At 37.8% G+C, this 23,032-nt stretch overlaps 1 protein-coding gene across 8 annotated transcripts in view; it reads left to right on the top strand.

Annotated features, from left to right (window-relative positions):
- Nucleotides 1-23,032, top strand: part of MPDZ (multiple PDZ domain crumbs cell polarity complex component) — a 191,076-nt gene that overhangs the window by 156,258 nt on the left and 11,786 nt on the right. For all 8 annotated transcript variants that reach the window (XM_066257256.1, XM_066257258.1, XM_066257257.1 and 5 more), the window contains 11 exons: nt 1,687-1,849; nt 3,819-4,015; nt 5,353-5,444; nt 5,651-5,741; nt 7,913-7,993; nt 15,391-15,483; nt 15,572-15,646; nt 17,957-18,131; nt 20,263-20,408; nt 21,213-21,296; nt 21,518-21,711. In XM_066257256.1, coding sequence (XP_066113353.1) covers nt 1,687-1,849; nt 3,819-4,015; nt 5,353-5,444; nt 5,651-5,741; nt 7,913-7,993; nt 15,391-15,483; nt 15,572-15,646; nt 17,957-18,131; nt 20,263-20,408; nt 21,213-21,296; nt 21,518-21,711 — 1,391 coding nt within the window. The remainder of the gene's footprint in view (nt 1-1,686; nt 1,850-3,818; nt 4,016-5,352; nt 5,445-5,650; nt 5,742-7,912; nt 7,994-15,390; nt 15,484-15,571; nt 15,647-17,956; nt 18,132-20,262; nt 20,409-21,212; nt 21,297-21,517; nt 21,712-23,032) is intronic.

Here is a 23,032-nt window from a genome sequence, read left to right as displayed (position 1 = left end):
GATTTTGTTCTTTTTAAAAATGAAATGGGCTTAATTCACGCGTGCTACCATTTTTCATTGTTACAGAGAAGTGATTTTTTATTTTAACTAGAAAAATTTTGAATTACATATTCCCCCTCAACTTAGTATGTTTAATGAACCTTGACTGAGTCAAATTAGGTTTTTTGTATGTTCATTTTTTATTTGTTCATTGTTAATTTGAGAGTTTTATGGCCCAGCATTTGGGAAGATACCAAAGATGTTGTTTTCACTGGTAATTCTTGTCTGTTTGGCCAGTGGTTTGTAAACTGAATATTTTAATACAGAATATCCTATAACTTGAAAAATCTATTGCCCCCTAAGTCTCTAACAATCAGCTTTCCTGTGCTTTGCCAGAAAAATAGCAATTCATATTTATTATGATAATTGTGGAGTAGCTTAGAATCCTGAAGTGCTTTCTGAATCATCAAAGAAAGACTACATTCAGTGCCATATAGTGTTAATATTAGATATATACATATTTTTTGGTATACTGATTTTGGACACCAATGAATAACCTTAGACACTTATGCATGCCTGTTATTTAGTGTGTTCTGTAAGAAGCTTTTTTCTTTTTAATTGTAGTCTTTATTTCCAAATATATACATGTAAAATAAAATGAGTTCTATTAGAGGGATTTTTGTGTAGAATAAAAGGTAAAATAACAGAAAATGTAGAATTAAGGCATCAGGAATAATATCCTACCAGGGTTAGAACTTAAGCTGGGTGTCTCTGACCCTTGAATTAGGTGCTGCCTTGCTATGGAAATTGGAAGAGACAACATGGTATAATGAAGCAAAAAGAACTGTAGTACCAGTTTGTGATTTTAAACAAAATCTCGTTTTTCATGGTCTTAGGTTATTAATCTGCAAAATGAACTCAGTGACTTAAGGTCCCTTTTTTTTTTTTTGAGTAGGATCTATGTGACAGCAAGTATACTATACTTTGTCTTTATGTGAAGCCCCCTCCCATGTTTCTCCTTTACCTTGTGAGCTACCTTGGCAAGAGAACAGTGGTGTTGTCCCTTAAAACCAGCCCCTCAGCTCCAAGTCTGCGTGCTCTGTGCCGCCCTGAGAGATGAACCTGCATGAGTATTGCTCATTTTGGTGGATTTGTTGAGAGTCATTAGGAGAGAGGATTCAGGTAGCAGTGAAAAAATTATTTCTGCATAGTCTCACTAACAAGCTGTGACCTTTGGTTGTTTGATTAACTTTTTTGTTACTTTTTTTCTAGTTTCTTGGAAGACTTTTCTAGACTCCCTCCCCCCAAATCTTGCCCAGACCCCTGGACATTAATAATAACTTTTGAGTGAATTTTTTTCCAAAAGGAGAAGTTTATGTACTTTTTCATCTTAAGTTACTTAAGCCTTAAAGTTGAATAATTCATCATCTTAAATTACCAAATAACAATTTAATGAATTGTTCTCTGAATATATCACTGTGTTTTTGTACACTTTACCTGAATCCTGTCTACCATTTTGTGTGTGTGTGTGTATACACATGCATGTGTATACACACACACACATACATACATACCTATATTTTCCATTACTTATGTGTCAGATATTTTAAAGCAATTTTTTTGTTTTTAACATTATTCTCTTATTTCTTTTCCATAACTTTTTCCCTTAGTCTGCACATATCTACTGCATTCCTCTTGTTCCCACAGGCAGCCAGTCAGTCAGAAACAGAGCCAGGAAAGGCTCCATTGTGCAGTGTGCCTCCACCCCCTCCTTCAGCATTCGCAGAAATGAGCGGTGATCATGCCCAGTCATCCGCAAGCAAAGTCTCAGAAGAAGTGGACAAAGAGGATGAGTTTGGTTACAGCTGGAGTAAGTTATCGTTTTGTAATGCATTTAATTTAAGAGGTATTAAAATAGCTCTGTTTCTCAAGGCTTATGCCCTGGCTGAATAAGGATGTTTCAGCTTTAGTTATAAATACAGCAGTTTTGTGTAGGAAAAAAAATCTGTTTGTTTTTGCTTGAATACAGCACACATTCCCAAGGCATGAAATCATTTCCCTCCTTTTCTTCAAGTCTACGTTCCTGTAAAAGCCCACGTTGCCTTTCACATGGGAGCTAAAGAGGACAGGGCCCTGTCTCAGAGGCTAGTACTGGATCAGCCACCCTGTGGCCTGAAAGAAGTCCTCACCCCTCTCCAGGCTTCAGATTCCTCTGATTATTGTTGCTGTTATTATGCCTTAAGGTTTGGTGTTTACTGGGTAATGTGATAAAGTTGTTGAAATAAGAACTTTGAGCAGTTTATCGCTCTTTTCAAAATGCAGTTTTGGCCTCCAGTTGCTAATGTTAAATTAGATAAAGTCTGAATAGTGCAAAGCATAATTCCCGATGCACAGGAAGCATTCAAAGGTGGCCGGCTATTGTCAGGATCATTGAGGTGGCCCTGTTTTCTAAAGAAATAAACTATTTTACAGGGAAATACTAAAAATTCAGCCCTAAGTTAGGAATGGATCAATACGTTAAAAAGTTTTATCTTAAAAATACAATTATTGCCTTTAAGAAAGCTATGACATATGCATTTTGGAAGTACAGAATGTGAAAGCCATGTTGCCAGATTCTAAAAGGATTCAGGAAATGGAAGTTTATGAAATTGATTCAGTCAAGAATCAATATCGAATACACGGCATGAGCCGTAATAACATTTTCTAAGAGATGTTTTGTAAAGTTTACAGTTCTCAGTCTATTTTCAATGAAATTAGAATCTAGTTCTAATCTACCAAGGAGGACAGAATCTAGTCTGAGGGAAACATTAAATGGAATGTTTAAGTTATCTATTGTCATGTCACAAGTTACCCCAAAACTTAATGGCTTAGCAGTGGTCGGCAAACTCATTAGTCAATAGAGCCAAATATCAACAGTACAACGATTGAAATTTCTTTTGAGAGCCAAATTTTCTAAACTTAAGCTATTTAAGTACTTTTCTTATCGAGGTAGCGCCTGCACATGGTATTTTGTGGAAGAGCCACACTCAAGGGGCCAAAGAGAGCCGCATTTGGCTCACGAGCCATAGTTTGCCGACCAGGGGAAGAAATCAGTTTATTAGTGGTATCTACCAGGGTGCTATGGTTGACTGGATTCCCTTGGGCAGGGCCTCAGAGATGATTCACTCACATGCCTGGCAGTTCATGTTACTGCTGGATAATTCCTCACCTGGACCTGTGCCTTGCTGCAACTACCTTTGGCCTTGCCTTCTCAGATTAAAGAATAAATGCTAATTCTTGAACATGTGGGATGGGATATTTGAATAGTCTCATCTGCTTAAGACATGGGTCCAAAAGCTGGGACAGGTACATGAATTTGTCCTTGCCTGTTGGCTCTGTGCAATAACAAACCTATTCCCTTTATTCTGGATATATGGACCAAGCAACTGCCAAATGTGATGTGACATGCAGTGTAGATTTTCCTACGGGAGAAATGTCTCTACTGACTTGTCACAGTGAATACTCAGAACATTCTGTTCTCCTTGTAAATGATAAATTAAATTTTTTATTTTTATCAGGGTCTGAGAATTTGTTAATATGAATCACTCTTGGACCTGATTACCCCAGGTAAACTGCTTACCCTGATGCAAAGAAATTTCTCAGAATTTGTGTATTCCAGGAAACCAGCCTTGATGCCCAGGTTGCCAGTTTATTTAGTTTTTCTTTGCTGCCAAGCATTATTTTGGTACAAATAATGCCCTTTTGAGTCTATTCTAAGTAGGTTTCTGTAGTAAAGTATTAGACTGTGAATTAGCTCTCAGTACTAATGATTTTGTTGTTGTTGTTGTTGTTACCTGTAGAAAATATCAGAGAACGTTACGGAACTCTAACAGGGGAGCTACATATGATTGAACTGGAGAAAGGCCATAGTGGTTTGGGTCTGAGTCTTGCAGGGAACAAAGACCGATCTAGGATGAGTGTCTTTATTGTCGGGATTGATCCAAATGGAGCAGCTGGGAAAGATGGTCGATTGCAGATTGCAGATGAGCTTCTGGAGGTAATTTATTGTGGAAAATGCTGAGTTTACTTTCCCTGAATCAGTGCAGTGGGATCATCAGTTTCTAGAAAGTTCACCTGGGTCTCATATGATGAAGAAAACTGTCACTTTTCTAATAAAATAGATGCATTACAGCAAATTTGGCATTAAACCAAATCTGTACTAAGTTGCATCCATGTTCCCATTAACTTCCATTTAAAGGTCATGACTGTGTAGCACCAGAAACAATTTTTGCCCCAAGGCAGTAAAAAAAATTACATTTCAAAACAATTTTTTGTGTGTGCTGTATTTTTTATTAGGAGCGTTTGAAAAGCAAAATGACCAATCACTCCCTAGTAATGACACTGACCCACTGGACATTCTGGAATTTGAATCCTTAATGGTAGAAGTGATGGATATTGGGTGCATTGGGGTCAAGGTTAAGGCCAAATAACAAAAACAGTAACTTGGCCTGCTAAACAAAATAAATAGTGGGTCATACTTTATAGTGTTTAGAATTGTATTGGATTGTTTTGTTTGTCCTTGCCTCCTATATGCTAGAAACCATGTATTTTTATATTGCCTTAATACTCTTCTGCGCACCCTGAGTATTTCTCTGTTGGTTAGAAAGACACAGTCAGCAATAGCTAAAAGGGTAGAAGATGGGCAGTTTCCATCAGGAACTGTGCTGTGCAGAGACAGTATGCTGCGCAGATCCTGAACTAGCATTGCTTCTCCTAGTGGCCTATGCCCTGGGCTTGCGTTTTGAGACTAACTAGAAAATATGACAGTAGGGGACTTCTTAGGATGCTGTGAAAGTCACAAGTGCTTCCACAGAGCCCATGCTCTGTACAAAGTACACTGAAGCCCAGTGCACCCAGGAAATTCACTCTGCTCTCCTACAGTCAATCCAAGGACTGCCTCTTTTAGTCCATGAAGATTAGACTGTATGACAACATTTTAATGTTGGCTTTTAACATGGGCTTTTCTTTATTCACCATCAAAGTCAGGTTCTTGCTCTGAGAAATAGATTATATGTGGGTGTATATATATTTTATTATTTTTTATTATTTATTGATTGGTTTTAGAGAGACAGAGAGGGGAAGGTAAAGAAAGAGGGAAGCATTCATTTGTTGTTCCGCTTAGTTGTACATTCATTGGTTGCTTCCTGTGTGTGCACAAGCCGGAAATTGAACCCACAACTTTGCATTTTGGGATGACGCTCTAACTCACTGAGCAACCGGCCAGGACCTATAAATATTTTAAAGGAAGAAAAGATGTGCCTTACGTTAGCTAGATAAGATAAAACTTACAGAATTAAAATTTCAGGCCCAGTTAATGATATTTATTTTCCATAGATCAATGGTCAAATTTTATATGGAAGAAGTCATCAGAATGCTTCATCAATCATTAAATGCGCCCCTTCTAAAGTGAAAATAATTTTTATCAGGTGAGCATTTTCTTTTTCTGGTTTACTAAATGTCTTTCAATTCTGAGTTATTTTGAATGAAATTAAAACATTTATAAATGTGTTAGTGTTACAGTTCCAGGGCTTTGCTGTTATAGAATTTTCTGTAGTCATCCTTCTGAGTGTTAAAGTAAAAGATTGAAAATAATATGAATCATTATATGACAGTTCAATGCATTTTCTTTTAGAAATAAAGAAGCAGTGAGTCAGATGGCTGTATGTCCTGGAAATACAGTGGAAGCCTTGCCTTCTACCTCAGAAAATCTTCAAAATAAGGAGGTATATAGCTCGTGTTTGTTTCTCTGGGAAGATTTGATTTGTATGCCACTTACTAATTCAGCTAACAATTGTAGAACCCTTACAGGGCTATCAAAGGTAAATAAATCATAGCCTTGGAGTTTGTAGCCTTGTACAAGAAGCCTGTAAGCTTCAGGGAGCTCACCACTTCCATGAAGGCTAGGGCCCTTCCCCAAATGACGATGGTAGAAGAGGCGGTGTCGGGTCCACCTCTGGAGAGAGCCAGGGTAAGACTATCGAGGAAGTTATGTGTAGGTTGGAAGTAGAATATTTGAGGGCAGAAGCATTGCAAGCAGGGGACATGGAATGAGGAATAGTGTGGAAGCTCTGACAAATGCAAGTAGTAGAAAACTGCAGAGCATACTGAAGAGTGGGAGGTAGGAATGGGCAACTGGTGAGGAAGGGGGACTGCTAAGGGAGGGAGGTCAGGTCACGGGATTTGATGACGACTTGGTCTTTGAGGCCATGCCGTTGGGAACCCAAAGAATGAGAACTTATGTCTTAAAACTTCTATGGTATGTTGGAGAAAAATATGAGCAGTTTCAGGGAAGGGAAGTTAAGTTAAAGGGAGTAAGGGAATTATCAGAGTACAGTAGTTCAGGAGAAACATAACAAGATCCTGAACTAATGAAATAAAAAAGAGAGAGAGAGGAAAAAGGAAGAAAAGAAATGGTTACATCAGATGTTTAGGCCACAATTTGAAATTATTTCATCCCCAACTAAATGTATTCATTGAGGAAAAATATGTATTGGATATCTTCCTTGTATCAGGTACTGTTCTTTGGGCAGGAAATAGAGTGGCAAGTGAAAGAGGTAAGATGTACAAGGCTTCCATGTTTGAGTTGGTGATTTGATGGATGGCCGATGTTTAAAAAAAAAAATTATATATATATATATATTAAAAAGAGGAACAAATATTAGTACAAATTGAAGACATGTATTTGAGACAGCTTAAGAAGGAAATACAATATCCATTGGGACATTTGGTCTACAGTTTAGAGATGAGTTCCCTTAAGTACAAATTTGGCTGAGAGCTGATATGCTTGCCTATAAGAGAACATTTAGAGAGAAGAGGGCCAGGGCCAGGATTATGTACTATCATCAATAAGGAAGAAGGCCAATGCAGAGCGCTCTGAGGTGACGAAGAACCAGGCAGACATGCTGCACAGCAGCAGAGAGCACATTTGTTTTACAGCCTTGAAGACTTCAGAGGGTCAAGTGAGAAAGTGAATAAAGAAAGTCCACTGGACTTGGCAATTAGGGGATTATCAGTGATTTTTGAGAAAGCAATTATGGGTAGGAAGTTAAGAAAAGAACACAGTGACTAAAAATTGAGACTTTTTGGTGGGAGTTCCATTTTTATTTTGAAAAGTTTGGATGTAAGTTTCACATGAATAGGAGGTAACAGAGAAAAATTTTAAATTAGAGGAGCCATAATGATTATCAGTGAACTAAAGTGTAGGAAAGAAAACACTGTTTCCTAAACAAACATATAAACAAATATATAAACATTGGGCTTTATCTATACATAAGATAGGTGTATGGACTATTGTCTCATTCTGGTGAACTGAGTCAAGTGGATTTTCATGATTATAATGGAGAAAATTTTATTTTCATAGGGATTGTACCAAATAACTTTCTTAATAAATTGGATAACTTTAATATTTTCCGGTTAAAATTTAATACTCCTAAATGCACTTGGTGACTAGCACAATAAAGAACAGTGAGTGGCCACGTGGGATTATGTTGAAATGCATTCCCAGAGAAAATGTTTACATAACCAGATATTCTCTGTAAATTTGCAAATAAAAAATTTTATATGATAAAAAAGAAAAAGAACAGTGAATGCACCTCTGCTGGTGTTCTGTATTTCAATGTGTTTCACTGTGTGGTAGCTGGGCTGCTACTAGATTGCACTGTAGCACAAATCCAGGCAGCTTGCAAACCGCAGTGTGTCTCTGTGCTCTAAAATAATTACTGTCTAATCCCACCGCATTAGTATTTTGAAGAGAAAATACTGTTCATAAATATCATAAAATGTTAAAATAGTGGTAATTGCAAAATATGAAAGTTTTGATTAAGTGGCCTTTATATTTAAACAAACAAAAATAATGAACACTCAATTGACAATTTTTCTGTTTCTTTCCCCTCAGGCTGAACCAAGTGTTACCACTTCTGATGCAGGGGTGGACCTCAGTTCATTTAAAAACATGCAACACCTAGAGCTTCACAAGGTAAATCTACTTTGCTTTGGAATGAAGTGGAACAAGTACCTTCCCACCACTGTTCTACTACACTGGTTCTCAGAAGTGTGGTCTTGAGACCAGAGCATCAGGATAGCCTGGGATTTTGTTAGAAATGCAGATATTTGAGGCCACTCCGACCAACTCCGTGAGCAGCTGTGAGGGTGGGCCCACAGTCTGTGTTTCAGTGAGCCTTCTCAGTGATTCCAGTGAACGCTGAAGTGTGAGAACCATAGTGCTAATTGATATTTTGGAGAGAACCAGCTTTTCCTCTTTTATGGTGTTCCATCCAAGGTATGAAATTTCATGGTCCCACCTTTGATTTATTTACCAAGGATCTGCCATTGGGGAAATTAAAGAATAAAAAAAAAGTTATAGTTTCTTTTTTCTTCATAAAACGGCAAGCTCAGATACTGTGTTTCACTAATAGACATCAGTGAGAGATTTGCTTTTGAAAAGATCTGAAATTTAGATAGAAAAGACTGCTTTAAAGAAGTGGGTTGCTGAATAGAAACCTATAAATGCTTTTAGGTGCTGCAGGCTCATGCTGGACTGCAGGCGGTCAGTGGATGAACAAGAATATAAGCAGAAAGAGCAGTGAAGTGCTGAGGGAGAGGAGGAAGGGAGGTGTTGTGGTCAGGGAAGGAGGACATCTACGTGAAATGCTGCAGCAGACAAGAGGGGTCCTGCTGCCGCCCGTGGGCTGTGAGACAGTGTGGTGTGAAGCCGGAGGGCCTCAGCTTTGGAGGCAGTTTGTCAGGGTTGACTGTACTTCTCAGGTCTACACCTGAAACATTTTGAGTTCTTCCTTTGCCTCAGTTTTCTCACCTGTAAATTGGAGAGATGATGATATGAACTTGTGATGGTTAAGTCGGTTTATTATGAAGTGGCTGGCACAATGCTGGGTACACAGTTGGCCCTTGTTAAGCATTTAGAAGGAAAACCTATTATTGACTTTATTTTCTTTTTTACAATAGATAACTTTGCATGTACATTTAAGAGAAGCCCTTAATGAGTAATTATGTTGTAGGGAGAGGGAAAAGAAGTCATTAAAGCCATCTCCTTTTCTACCAAGAAGTCTATACACATCAAGAATCCCTCATTCAAATGACACTTAAGAGAGCTATTACCTGCCTTTTTCCCCTGCTGATTCCAGGAGTGCATTACCTTTCCCAACCTTTAATATGTTCCTTATAAGAATCCTCTACTTCATTCAAACTGACTTGAATCAGAAGCCCATGGATATTATTTTAAGAATCCTTTCCTGCTTAGACTTGACTTGGAAGAGCGGGGTGTGAACACACAATATGGTGGTCAGAGATATCAGGTAGAATTGTGTACCTGTATAATTTGTTTACCAGTGTTACCCCAATAAATTCAATTAAAATAAAACAAATTCATCCCCCTTGCCCTTGCTTATATTGAGATGTTGTTCTGCTCTTTCTTTTTTTCTCTTTCTTTCTCTCTTTTCCTCCCTTCCTCCCTCCCTCCCTCCCTCCCTTCCGCTTATCTAAATCCTACATAACTCAGGACCTAGCATAATATCACCTCTGTTTATTTTGAAATATTTCTTCAATATTCTGACCTATATAGTGCTCAATATTAATGTCTTATTTATTTGTCATTTAACCAAGAGCATCTCTTATGCTAAACTTTCATGTGAGTATATTTTCTGTACATCTTAAGTTGCATGTTTACCACAGCTGCCAGACAAGAAGAAATAAAGGCATCTAAATTGGAAAGGAAGAAGTAAAACTGTCAATATTTACAGATGACATGATACTATATAAAAAGAACCCTAAAGATTCCATTAAAAGCACTACTAGAACTGATAAATAAGGTCAGTAAAGTAGCAGGATACAAAATAAATATTCAGAAGTCAGTTACATTTTTATACACCAATAATAAACTATGAGAAAGATAAGCAAACAGTACCATTCACAGTTGCTTCAAAAAACCAATATCTAGGAATAAATGTAACCAAGGATGTAAAAGATCTAAAGAAAGAAATTGAAGAAGGTACAAATAAGTGAGGCCCTGGCCGGTTGGCTCAGTGGTAGAGCGTCGGCCTGGCGTGCAGAAGTCCCGGGTTCGATTCCTGGCCAGGGCACACAGGAGAAGTGCCCATCTGCTTCTCCACCCCTCCCCCTCTCCTTCCTCTCTGTCTCTCTCTTCCCCTCCCTCAACCAAGGCTCCATTAGAGCAAAGATGGCCCGGGCGCTGGGGATGGCTCCTTGGCCTCTGCCCCAGGCACTAGAGGGGCTCTGGTTGCAACAGAGCGACGGCCCGGAGGGGCAGAGCATCACCCCTTGGTGGGCAAAGCGTCGCCCCCTGGTGGGCGTGACGGGTGGATCCCAGTCGGGCACATGCGGGAGTCTGTCTGACTGTCTCTCCCTGTTTCCAGCTTCAGAAAAATACAAAAAAAAAAAAAAAAAAGAAAAAGAAATAAGTGGAAGTGAATGCCACCTTCATGAATAGGAAGAATTAACATTAAAGTGTCCATACTACCAAAAGCAATTTATACTTTCAACGCAGTTCCTATTAAGATACTAATGGCATATTTCACAGAACTAGATCAAATATTCCAAACATTTATATAGAACCACAGAAGACCCTGAATCGCCACAGTGATCTTAAGAAAGAAGAAAAAGTTGGAGGAATCACACTGCCTGCTATCAAACTATTTTACAAGGCCATGGTAATCAAAACAGTGTGCTACTGGCATAAAAATAGAAATATATATCAATGGAAAAGTATAGAAAGCCCGTGCCTTGTGTAAACCCCATGCCATGATAGTCAATATTTAACAAAGGAAGGAAAGCATTCAATGGGATAAAGATAGTCTGTTCAATAAGTGGCGTTGGCAATATTGGAAAGATACATGCAAAAAAATGAAATGAGACCACCCTTTTATACCAACACAAGAATAAACTTCAGATGAATTAAAGGCTTAAATATTAGACTCAAAACCATAAATATTCTAGAAGAAAACAGATAGTAAAATCTTGGCCACTTCTCTTGTAAGGGAAACAAAAGAAAAAATAAGCAAATGGGCTACATCAAACTAAAAGAGATATTGCACAGCAAAGGAAACTGTCAACAAAATGAAGAGACAGCCCACTGAATGGGAGAACATATTCACCATTACATCTGATAAGGGATTTTGCACATACATACATACATACATACATGTTGAAAGAAGTAACTCCTAGAATTTCTCTCCTATTATCTTAAATAGTATTATATACCATGGTTCATAGTAAGTATACCACTCACAAAATTAGGGGATATTTTATTGCTTCATATTCATTTTGAAATATCCCCTAATTTTTGTGAGCTGTATATTTGGGAGGAAAGAATGAGTGAATGCTTAATTACATTTAGTGTGTACACAAGTGAAAAGGTGTTTAGATCAGGAAAGTCAGGAAAGAGAGAACAGTTTTTATATTTAAAAGTGAGAAATAATGTAACGGTTCATTTTGTGTTCTCTTTTGACTAGAAATTTTCTGGACAGGTCGATTGTCATTTTTCTTTTTCTTCTTTTTTAAGTGGCAAAATAGAAGAATAAAAAAGTATTTCATAATATATATATATGTTCAGAAATGAACACTTTGTGGCTGACTGAAATACTAATTCAATTTAATAGACAAATAGTTTTGCTTAAAGATTTATTTTTAGAACATTTTGCTGAAGGAAAATACATATACATCTAAGCAGGTAAAACCTTACGTGATTGCCAGAGATAGGTTTATATCCATTCAGTTTTATATGGTGAAAGTCTTCAAATACAATTAAGAGTTGTTTTTTTTAATTTTAGACTATTCTTCAACTTCAAAATAGTCCTCCTGATAATGAGTAGTTTGTTTAACTTAGTTCAACTTTTAATTTTTGTTTACTCTTTTTACCCCTTTAGTTATACAACTGTTTCTCCATAAATATAATTCCTTAATGTGTTTCACATTCCTTGTATGGTGGTATTTTAATAACTAGCTCAAAAGAGGTCTTTTTTTTTATTAAGCACTATATGTACTGAGGCAAAGATGAGGTAGAAAGCCGAACAGACAGAAAAGAAATTGTGCACTCACACCCTGTTATTCTTACTTATATATATAATATCACTAAATTATCTATAGATGTGAGTACATTTGTTTTTGTAATACTGTAAGTGGGTTTTGTAATACTGTAAGCTACATGGAGATATGTAGCTTATTGTTTCTTTTAGGACTTCGCCTCTTTCAAATAAAAATAGTTGTCACTGGTCATAAAGAAGGTGATTTATGGGCCCACAGTAGTTGCTCTTGTGGCTCAACAGTCATCTGAGCCAGTTCTTTCTTCCCTTGTGTGGCTATCCACAGTGTCAGCTTTGATCCTAAGGCTGGTGTTCCTCATAGTTCTAGAAAGGCTGTGAACCATAGTTGGGGTCATGTGCTACTTCTTTCACATATAGTTGGGGGTCATGAGAGAGGTTGACTGTTCCAAAGTGCTAAGCAAAAGTCTTGAGATTCATTCTAATTGAAGCAGTTTAGATCATATACTTACACATCTGAGCTAAGGACTACAGCCATGGAATAGAATTGTGCAATTGCCATAAGTCAATCAAATGCCATCCTTGGAGCTAATTTTCTTTTGCTATACAACAAATTACCTCCAAAATTAACAACTTAAAACAGTAGACATTTATTATTTTCACAGTTTCTGTGGGTCAGGAATTTGGGAGCAGTTTGCTGGGTGGTCTGGTTCGAACCCTTTTGTGTAGGTGTCACCAATCTGCCAGCTAGGGCTATAAGATGTCTGAAGGCTTGATTGGCACTGGAAGAGCCACATCACATCCAGCCAAGATAGTTTGCTTAAACGGCTGTTGGCAATGGGCCTTATTTTCTTTGCATGGTGCTACTTAAGTGTCCCCATGATATGGCAGCTGATGTCTCAGAGCGAGTGAACCAAGAGAAAGAGCAAGGAGGAAGCTCTTATGCCCTTTTTGACCTAGTTGTGAAATTGCACATCATCACTTCTGCTTTATTCTGTTTATTACAATCAAGAGACCAAGTTCAGCCCACACTCAGGAATTCCTTCTTGAAGGTAAGAATAGCAAAGGGGCCTGACCAGGCGGTGGCGCAGTGGATAGAGCATCAAACTGGGATGCAGAGGGCCCAGGTTCGAGACCCCGAGGTTGCCAGCTTGAGCACAGGCTCATCTGGTTTGAGAAAAAGCCCACCAGCTTGAACCCCAGGTTGCTGGCTCTAGCAAGGGGCTACTAAGTCTGCTGAAGGCCCACGGTCAAGGCACATATGAGACAGCAATCAATGAACAACTAAGGTATTGCAACGTGCAATGAAAAAAAAACACTAATGATTGATGCTTCTCATCTCTCTCCGTTCCTGTCTGTCTGTCCCTATCTATCCCTCTCTCTGACTCACTCTCTGTCTCTGTAAAAAAAAAAAAAAAAAAGAATAGCAAAGGGTTTTGAATTCCACCACTGAAAACATAGGCAAAGAGAGATAGACAGTTATGTGTGTGGTTTGAGGCAGCAGGGAGAGGGGGCTGGATATTCCAATGAAAATTGGTAAATTTGTACAAAGGAGTAAGATAAGTATGACTGTTAGGTACATATCCAGCAAATACCCATTGTACTAGTAAAGTTTTTTCCCAACTACCGTTAGGTGAATAGACAATAATAGAATCAAATCTCAGAACTGAGTACATACAGTCATTGTAGATATAGAGTATTACTTATTCAAACAAATGTTTCTTTGTAATAATAGGAAAGACAGTTGGTGTGAAAAATCCCAAATAGTAACTAAATTATTTATGTTTAGCATAGGAATTTTGTCATTTTGTTAGCACATTGACCCTTCCGTTCTATATGTCTGATTCTCTCTGACTACTAGATCAGGGTTTGGGGTTCCAAAATACTGGCACATTTAAAGAATTTATCTGAAATAAATTTGATTATATGTTGTAGAGTTATTAGCAGAAGGGGAATGTATGTGTTATAACAATGCTTACATGATGCATCAAGGTTTCAAGTCTTTTCTTACTATACTTGATCCTTAAAACAACCTTGTTGTTGGGCAAGTATTATTCTTATATTTGTTTTTAATCAGAAAATCGAGGTTTAGAGAGATCAAGTGGCATATTTAAATTTCTACAGCAGAGCAGGAAGTAAATTAGAACTGAACTCGGTTCATTCTAAAAGTGTGGTTTTGTCTTACACACATGACTGATTGACTAGAAACAGCGCAGTGGTAGAGGATGATAATGACAGTCTGAAAGTTATCAGGCATTAATAATCTACCTTGGCAAAGCCAAGTGTTGGTAACCTTCAAAGTGACGGTAAAGTCTTACCTGGGTGTCAGGGTCATGACTCTGAATGCCCGATGGTGAACTCTGGCTCTCATGTATACGTTTCAACATGAGGAGGTTCCCTTTATCTTTTTTGCTTTACATTTCCCTGGATGGAGACAGTAGTGGAAGAGGAGCCTGGCTCAAACCCGAATGAAATGATCAAAACTCTATTTTAATTTTATGAACATAAATATTAAAGATGAAATCTAGTATTATTGAACATTTGGTTTTGATAAAAGCAAATGTGGAAAATACAAAGTAGATGGAGCCACCTAGCCTTGCTCGGTTTTCAGTGCAAGTCTGTGGGCTCAGTGTTGAGAGCATTTTCACTCTGCACCAAAACAGCACAAGTCCCTATAGAAACCACTCTGGATACTGAGCACCAGAAAGTACAGAACACAGCAGTCATTGCCTTCTACCTGTTAAAGAAAGGTGCCTGGGAGGAAGGAGCCAAGCTTAGTTGCTATTTGTAAACTTAGGCCAGAAAGAGGAAGCAGGAGGATGCTACTTTGATTGATTTTGAATGACTTATTCAGTCAGCCAGTTACACACAAGTAAATTCTCCAACATTGTATGTTCACTGAATTATTGATTGCATTTTTGTTTCCAGGTTATTTTGCTAAAGTTACTAGAAATATGTTGCTGGTATATATATGCTAAAGATTCTAGAGATAATAGACATACAGGAGGAGTGAAAATACTGGCTGGGGAAAACACAGGTTTACAGTTGTGAGTGGGCAAACAGAGTTTATTCTTGTATTACTATTATTATTTATTAATTACTGTATTATTTTCCATATGAACAAGTAAACACCCCACCTGTATTTGAATATCTGATGGAGAAAAATTTATTCCCATTAGAAAAACTGAATCATTTGCTTAAGAAAAGGAGAGATTTCTAATAGTAGATGCTGAAACAATTTAAATTTCTTTTGCAGCCCCTAGGTAGAAGATGACATTTGGAAACTATGGCCACATACCTTTCCTTTTGGATAAATGTAATAGTTCAGATTTTCTGAATGATCTTGTTTTTATTTCTCTAGGATCAAGGGGGTTTGGGCATTGCTATCAGTGAAGAAGATACACTCAATGGAGTCATCGTAAAGAGTTTAACAGAGCATGGGGTAGCAGCCAAGGTGAGGCTTTACCTTGTTCACCTCAGAAAGTGGTGGAGAAGAAAGTTACTTCCGTAAAATCACTCAAATCTTCCCTGTTTCCATTTAGGATGGGCGTCTCAAAGTTGGAGATAAGATATTGGCTATAGATGATGAAGTTGTTGTTGGCTATCCAGTTGAGAAGGTACTTTTTCTTTAAAAATGAAATAGTGCTGTGAACCCATCCTTGGGCATGGCTCAAATATGTGTGCGAATGAATCTGTGTGGGTCTGTGTGGCTGGTCATAGGGAGTTAGAGCTGTGAAGCTATACTAGACAAATACCCTTAAGGCAGAGAAGAGATTATTTGGAAGTTCTTCAGTTTTTCTTTTCTATTTTCCAGTCAAGCCATTGTAAACAGATTTTAGGGCTCAGCCATTAAATGAGATAAAGCCAGTGGAAGCTATTTTAAAATATATATGTAACTTTTATTGGGATTAACAGTTATTTGTACTGAGTTTCCTCCTTAAAGTTTTCATAATCCTTAGCAATCTCACATGAGGCCTTTCATACAGAAGTACTAGGGAAAATCCTTTGTTTCTCTTGAGATTTGGTGTGCCAGTGTTTCTAGTTCTACATTGGCCAGCAAGAAGCTGAAGTCATTTTTTTCATTCAGTTTTAATAATTGTATAGGTTGATCCTTCAACTCATACCTATGTTCTACCTTTCTATTTAACTTAGTTATTATGTTGCATAGTTTTCCTTATCCTGCTTTTGACATAAGGGTTTCTGTTTTATTACAAGTGTTTGTGTAAGCTGCTTCAGTGTTGCTATAAACAGGAAGTGGGTAAAATACCCCATATATATTTTAAGGTGGTAGTGATTCAAAAAACTGAGTGAAACTAATTGGAAATATAAAAGATTGAAAGTCCTATACTTATGTAAAGAAGAGTAGAGTTAGAACTAGACTTACAGTAGAAATTAGCAGTGGTCTTAATATTAGTCAATTAAAGGAACTCTAACCATTGTTTTTTGACCCCTCAAATCTTTTTTTATTCATTTTTTTTAAATTATTAATTTTAAGGGGGTAACATTGATAAATCAGGGTACATATGTTCAGAGAAAACATCTCCAGGTTATTTTGACATTTGATTATGTTGCATACCCATCACCCAAAGTCAAATTGTCTTCAGTCACTTTCTATCTGGTTTTCTTTGTACTCCCCACCCCCCAGTAACCACCACCCTCTTGTCCATGTCTCTGAGTCTCATTTTTAGGTTCCACCTATGTATGGAATCATATAGTTCTTAGTTTTTTCTGATTTACTTATTTCACTCAGTATAATGTATTCAAGATTCATCCATGTTGTAAATGGTCTGATGTCATCATTTCTTATGGCTGAGTAGTATTCCATAGTATATATGTACCAAAGCTTTTTAATCCACTCATCCACTGACGGACACTTGGGCTGTTTCCAGATCTTCGCTATTGTGAACAATGCTGCCATCAACATGGGGGGTGCATTTCTCCTTTTGAAACAGTGCTATGGTATTCATGGGGTATATTCCTAAAAGTATAGCTGGGTCAAAAGGCAGTTCGATTTTTAATTTTTTGAGGAATCTCCATACTGTTTTCCACAGTGGCTGCACCAGTCTGCATTCCCACCAGCAGTGCAGGAGGGTTCCCTTTTCTCCACATCCTCGCCAGCACTTATTCTGTGTTGTTTTGTTGATAAGCGCCATTCTGACTGGTGTGAGGTGATATCTCATTGTGGTTTTAATTTGCATTTCTCTAATGATTAGTGATGTTGAGCATTTTTTCATATGCCTGTTGGCCATCTGTATGTCCTCTTTGGAGAAGTGTTGATTCATTTCTTTTGCCCATTTTTTGATTGGATTGTTTGTATTCCTAGTGTTGAGTTTTACAAGTTCTTTATAAATTTTGGCTATTAACCCCTTAGCAGACGTGTTGTCAAATATGTTCTTCCATTGTGTAGTTTGTCTTTTTATTCTGTTCTTATTTTCTTTGGCTGTGCAAAAGCTTTTTAGTTTGATATAGTCCCATTTGTTTATCCTGCCTTTTATTTCACTTGCCCGTGGAGATAAATCGGCAAATATATTGCTTCGAGATGTGTTGGAGAGCTTACTGCCTATGTTTTCTTCTAAGATGCTTATGGTTTCATGGCTTACATTTAAGTCTTTTATCCATTTTGAGTTTATTTTTGTGAATGGTGTAAGTTGGTGGTCTAGTTTCATATTTTTTTCAGGTAGATGTCCAATTTTCCCCACACCATTTGTTAAAGAGGCTGTTTTTACTCCTTGTATGCTCTTACCTCCTTTGTCAAATATCAATTGTCCATAAAGGTGTGACCCCCTCAAATCTGGACAAGGAAAGAATTTGCTTTGCACTTTTCTCTCAGTCATAGTTTTATATTCCAACTCTAAGAGTAAGTTATTTGTATAAGTCTACTAACTTGCCTTTAAATTTGTTTCCCCTCCACACCAACCTCTTGCCAGTTTATTAGCCTTTTGAAAACAACAAAGATGACAGTGAAACTTACCATTTGTGCGGGGAATCCAGATTCCCAGGCTCCTGCTTCAGCAGCTGGTGCAACCAATGGAGAAAAAAAGAACAGTCTCCAGTCTCTGACGGTCCCACCACCTGGCTCCCCGGAACTGGAATCCATCCGAAGTAAGGGCTAATCTCCTGGGTCCTGCATGTCTTGCACTCACAGACTAGTAAGCGGGTCTCTACTTGGGAACTGGCTGCCTGCCTAGAGGTCAGCGTGTGAAAGGACCCAGTCAGGGAACCTTCCCCTGAATGATGATATAAAGAGAAGAAGGATTACTGCCCATTAGGCAGGTGACTGTGTGCTCTACATTAATCAGCCTTAGGACCTTAAGAAACCCTTCCATCCCCTTTGAGTCTCAGCTTCTTCATTTCTAAAAAGTAGTGATACTCGTTGCTCTCCAGGACTCTTTAACTAAGGGAACCTTGCTTCCAGATGTCTGACTAATGAGTTAAAAACATCATTTTGTATATTTCTTCTTTTTATATTGAGCACGTAATTTAACTTCTCTGAGCCTCGGTGTTCTAAATGGATACAGTGATAGCACTTCTCCAGTGGAATAAGTGGTCCCTGGCACTACAAGAAACTCTTTAAAATGCTAGTCATGGCCACAGGTATTTATAGTTGATCTGAGTTCTGTTATTTGGATATAATAGTAGATCCTGTCAAATGAAATGGTTGTATGTGAACCATGTATCAACCTTTTTTTGTATCATTAAAATGCCAGTCTAGTATATTGAGATAAATTATTTCTTCCAGTTATCTTTTTAAGAAAAACTACACTAGTGTTTAATAAAAATAAATAAATTTCAAGCTTTGTAGCATTATTAAAAAGTACTTTTAAACATTGACTTTTTTGCATTTGGGGATAAAAATCTCTTTTGGCTTTTAAACTGCAACATTCAGTTCTTCTGACAGGTACTTAAGGAAACAGCAGTTTAAAATATTTGTAATAGGTTGTGCAGTGGATAGAGCATCATAGTGGGACCCAGAGGACGCAGGTTTAAAACCAAGGTCACTGGCTTGAGCACGGGCTCATCCACCTTGAGCATTGGCTCACCAGTTTGTGTGCAGGGTCCCTGGCTTGAGCCAGGGACATCATAGACATGACCCCATGGTTACTGGCTTGAGCTCAAGGTCGTTGGCCCAAGCAAGGGGTCACTGGCTCACCTGAAGCCTCCGATCAAGATACATATGAGACAAAAAACCATTTGTAATATAGTTGGACAAAGAAGTCTTCTAGTAATACATTTAGAAAGACTGAGTAATTCAATGAATTCTTAAAAATGTTTTGGAAATTTTCTCATTTCTAAATTTTATGTTTCCTAAATAGCATTGTCTATAAAAATATGAAATGCTAAATGAAAATGAATATCTTACACCTGTTCTTACCACTTCAGGAGCAAGAAAATAGTCTGTCTCTGACTTCCTGAAAAGAGAGCATCTTGTCTAAAGTTACTCTACCAAGTGTCCCAGCTTTCCCAAAATATGCTGTTTGCTGTATGCTGTTTTGGTATACCATAACACATAGGATATGAAGACTATGATAAAAAGGGTGGTGAACTTATATTCACCTTGTTCTCCATAATGTGTCCTTATCTACTCAATTCTGGGCATGTATGTACCAACATGTAATGGGTGATTTTATAAAACATCAGGTAAGACACTGGAAAGATACTGCAAGTGAGCCTCAGCTGACATTTTGAAAACTCAGATATTGATCAGGTGTGATTACATAAGAGACTTCATAGGATGAGAACAGAAGAAAAGACACAGAGCCCTGACAGGCAGGCCCCATGACCAACAGGTAGATGCCCTTTGTGTTTAGTGTCCGTCCCTCACTGGTGTAGGTCCTGCCACACACATCTCAGTTCTGAGATTTGTAAATCATGATTTCGTAAGAAGTTTGTATAGCTCCAGTGAAATATAGACTGTCAGAGTTCAACTCTCTGCTCTTGTTTCTCTGATATATATTATCTCTAGTGATTTAAAAAACACAGAATAGTACAGAAAATAATTTAACAGGTAATTTTGTGCCCACCAATTAAATTAACAATGAAGGCTTGATCATATTTTTGTGATAGTTTAAAATGTATCAGCAAAAGATTAAGGTGAATTTGAAGTCCTTATCCCCAGTCTTTGGCCCATTTTTTTTGCTCCATCTCCCAAAGACAGCCAGTGCGGTGAATTTACTGTATATTCCCTTCTCATTAATTTTATTTGTATTTCATTTCATGTTTAACTTATTTTTAGGTACAAGCAGGTCATCAACACCAGCAATCTTTGCTTCTGATCCTGCAACCTGCCCCATTATCCCCGGCTGCGAAACAACAATTGAGATTTCCAAAGGGCGAACAGGACTGGGCCTGAGCATTGTTGGGGGGTCGGACACTCTGCTGGTGAGGACTCCCCCAGAGACACTTCAGGAGACAGGGCGGCCCTTCAGCGAGCTCCCGCCCCAGATATCTTACGAGGGAGTTTTGTCTCCGTTTTGCAAATGATGTATAAAGGCTTAGGAAAATGTATCACTCCTTGTTATTTTAATATGTAGGGAAGATATTTAATTGGGTGGGTACTGGGATTTTTATTTTGAGTAAGCCAATCCTGTCTCAGTAAGATTCTGTTACCTTTCTGATTGTGACCTCTAGGTTCAAAATATTTCCGTCAGTTCACCAGTCCTTGCTGTATTTTAATTTCCTTTTTACTAAATGGACATGGTTGGGTTAGACCCATATTGAGAGGGGGGGTCTATGGATAATTTGTAGGCAAGATTTTCTTAATGTCAAAAATGCTTTTAAAATCCAATTATTTCATATGTGAGTAGGAAAGATGATGCATGTATGTATTATATATGTGTATATGGTTTATATTTTTTTCTTTAAGTTTCCCTATTATTAGAAAGAAGTATAAGCTTCTTTCTCTCTTTTTAGCAAAAATTATGTTGTTAAGTTTTCTGTGAATTTTTTAAAATTTATTTATTTTTTACTTTTAATTAATTTTAATGGAATGACATTGATAAATCAGGGTACATATGTTCAGAGAAATTTTTCTGTGAATTTTGATATGTGACTCACATAAGAGTCTAGTGAGTATGTGACCCTTATCACTGTCTACAAAAATGCAGTGTGTTTTGACTCCATTTCTGCTCACGATTCCTGGGAGAAATGGGATAAAACATGGGTGTGTCTTGTCTGGGTCCTTAGGGTGCCATTATTATCCATGAAGTTTATGAGGAAGGAGCAGCATGTAAAGATGGCCGACTCTGGGCCGGAGATCAGATTTTAGAGGTATGGACACTGTTTGCCCTTTACATTAGCAAGGAAAGGCTGTTCTGGGGAGGGTGGTCTTTGTGTGTATATTTCTCTTTTCCTCCCTCTCTTCCCTTTTTTCCTGCTCCCCCTTTCCCCCCCTCTCTTTCCCCCAACTCCTTTTCCTCCCCTCCCTCTCTCTGTCTTCATTTTCCTTAACTCACCCAGTTCCTCACAGCCTATGTCCCATTTCTGTACAGGTGAATGGGATTGACTTGAGAAAGGCCACACATGACGAAGCAATAAATGTCCTGAGACAGACGCCCCAGAGAGTGCGCCTGACGCTCTACAGAGATGAGGCCCCGTACAAAGAGGAGGACGTGTGTGACACCCTCAGCATAGAGCTGCAGAAGAAGCCGGGCAAAGGCCTGGGGTTGAGTATTGTTGGTAAAAGGTAAGGCTGAGAAGGGCAAACCCAGGCACCTTTTGGAAATGGTTGAATTTAAGGTCTTTTGAAGAGTAATAGCAGTAGAATCTTTATCAGTAGCAAGTGTTCTGTAAGTAGCTAATGTCAGCCCACTCAGTGTGAAACATCGGAAGACATTGATTTTGAACTTTTTCAGTCACTATTTTGAAGGCTTTTGAAGGTCTCAGACAAAAGACCATTTGTTACTTTTGAGGACCTGCTATATGCCAGGAAATATGGTAGATTCTGGGGAACAGAGTTCCATAAAACATGGTTCCTTACCTCAGAAAACTCACCACTTGATAAGTGATAAATATACTCGTGCAACAGGAACCTATTGATGAGGGACAGAAATGTCTTGTGGGGATCCATGGAAGCAAAAGAGAAGTGCACCACATTACCCTATTTAAGGAAAGTAGATTAGGAAAACTTATTTAAAAAGAAAGGCCTGAGCTGAAGCCCAAAGTAGTAAATGATAGTTGATTTATGAAGGGGGGTGGGGGTGGAAACTATTCTAGTGAGAAGGATCAGCATGAAGAGCGTGCTATCAAGGGAAACAGTGTCACATTAGAGGCTGCGGGGCAGATTGGCAAATATACATACATTCAGTACCAAATGTATTTAAATATTTATATATAAGAAATAGTAACAAACATATAATATGGTAAACTCCTACACCTTTATTCTAAAGATGGGAAAGCAGTTGCTAAGACCTGGGCAAGCACTAGTGATGCAGTTCCCCTTTCACCGAGCACATCTAATTACAGCTACCTTTGTAGCTCAACAAGAACTTGTTGGTTTAATTATAGTTTTTTGAATGAAAGATTGTAATAAGATTAGTATTTGTTCATTCTGCATAAATCTCTCTTGATTGGAAGTTAGATCTGTAATGATTTAAAATAAAAGACAATACAACAGGGATACTTAAGTTTTAGATAACATAGTTTTAGTTTGCAATATACATTATTAATCATTTTCAGTAATGTTGATGATAATAGCAGCAAATTTCTACAGGCACAAGTCAATATCCATTTAGGGCTTCCTTATAGTATAGAGAGAACAATAAATTGTGCACCCAGGGACTAACTCTTATATCTCATTTTTGCCATTTGGTAGCTTTGTGACCCATAAAATGAGTATAATAATAGCCACTTCTACTCACAGTATATAACTGTTAAATAAGTGTGCTTATGAAAGACATGTTTAATCTATGAAATATTGTAAGACATAGGTCATTATTTATCACAAAAATTAATTTTAATAATATTTCCCGGATGCTTTAAAACAATAGAACCTACAAAGTCATAAA

The sequence above is a fragment of the Saccopteryx bilineata genome, chromosome 2 (genome assembly GCF_036850765.1).
Source record: "Saccopteryx bilineata isolate mSacBil1 chromosome 2, mSacBil1_pri_phased_curated, whole genome shotgun sequence".
NCBI lineage: Eukaryota > Metazoa > Chordata > Mammalia > Chiroptera > Emballonuridae > Saccopteryx > Saccopteryx bilineata.
Note: the sequence above shows the minus strand (reverse complement) of the source record. Positions and strands in the feature narration are given on the sequence as shown.